At 36.9% G+C, this 1535-nt stretch overlaps 1 protein-coding gene across 1 annotated transcript; it reads right to left on the minus strand.

Annotated features, from left to right (window-relative positions):
• Positions 1-461: 461 nt before the first annotated feature.
• Positions 462-986, minus strand: LOC308503519 (10 kDa heat shock protein, mitochondrial-like). Its single transcript, XM_081062820.1, has one exon. The coding sequence runs from the start codon at positions 949-951 to the stop codon at positions 643-645; it is 309 nt and encodes a 102-aa protein (XP_080918946.1). The 5' UTR covers positions 952-986; the 3' UTR covers positions 462-642.
• Positions 987-1535: the final 549 nt, after the last annotated feature.

Genomic DNA, 1535 nt, shown 5'->3' on the forward strand with positions numbered 1-1535 from the left:
CTCTCTCTCTCTCTCTCTCTTTCTCTCTTTCTCTCTCTCTACCACACACATACACACACATACACACCTCTTGGCTTTTTAGTTAAAAGATAGTCTTCTGAATGGAGGCACAGGGATTTAATTGCATTCCAGTAATAATAAATGTTCCTAGCATGTACTTGATCCGAGTTAATGGTTACAATATTCAGCCACTCTCCTAACTTGAAGTCATTCTCTTTTTGAATTAATTCAAACCATCTATTCATTATTTATCGAGTACCTGTCATGTGCAAAATGTTTCCTCAGCTTTTAGATCATGAAAATACAAGTTTTCTGAGGGTAGAGCTTCTGTTTGCTTTGTTTAGTTAAATCTCCAAAAACTAGAACATGCCTGGCACAAAGCAGTTGATCAATGAATATGGGATGAATAAATAAAATAGGACTTATTTTTGTTTTTAATCTTTTTTTTTTTATTTGTATATTTTTATTTGGAAATGTTTGTATCAGTACAGTGGAACTAAATTTTAAGAGACACTAGATGTCATTACTTTGGATATCATTAGTTTATTACAAAAGAGACATGGAAATTATTTACATGATGAGATTTCAGAACTTCAGTGGAATGGGCAGCTTCACGTGATGCCATGTCAGTAGTGATTTATTTCAGTCTACATACTTTCCAAGAATGTCACCATCTCTAAATAAGAAATAATCCTTGTCATCTATAACTACTTTGGTGCCTCCATATTCTGGAAGAAGAACTTTATCTCCAACTTTCACGCTAACTGGTTGAATCTCTCCACCCTTTCCTTTAGAGCCGGATCCAACAGCTACTACTGTTGCTTGCAATACTTTTCCTTGAGATTTTTCTGGAAGCATAATGCTGCCCTTGGTTACAGTTTCCGCAGCACTCCTTTCAACTAATACTCGGTCAAAGAGGGGGAGAAACTTTCTAAATGCCTGTCCTGCCATGACTCCGGCAGCAGCAGTTCGTACTCTGCTCTCGCGCCGCGGCCGCAAGGAGAGACCTGCAGCTGTTTTTAATCTTAAATCAAGACTTTCTTTCTTAATTCTTGAAAACTCATCCTTTTTAAACACAGCATCAACATCTGAAATGGTTACACTGCCTTCAGCCTTTAGCTTACTGTTTATTACACAGGTTGTTACCAAAATTATAGCTCCCAAATAAGTTTTAACATGTTTACTTCTCAGTTTATGTACCTTTTCTGATGTCCTGTTCCATGAAAGAAAAGGTGCACACTCTTAAGAATGGCTTGAGGAACCATTCCTTTACAATTCCAACCTGACTTAAGGTTCCAGATTTAGCTGTTTATTCTCTACCTCACTGTCATGCTTCAACCAAACCCATCTAATTACCTGTTGATAAGGTTGTAAACAGACAGAGTTATGAGTAGTCAGGTGTTTAGTAAAAGAAGGGGTGTGGGTCACAAAAACTTATTATTTTTAGACCCATTAGCCATTCTGTCTATATTGGGTCTGCTTTTCACATGTTGTTAACTATCTTAAAGTTTCTGTGCTCATCTTTGCCTGAAAAT

Source organism: Rhinolophus hipposideros, assembly GCF_964194185.1.
Source record: "Rhinolophus hipposideros genome assembly, chromosome: 10".
Classification (NCBI taxonomy): domain Eukaryota; kingdom Metazoa; phylum Chordata; class Mammalia; order Chiroptera; family Rhinolophidae; genus Rhinolophus; species Rhinolophus hipposideros.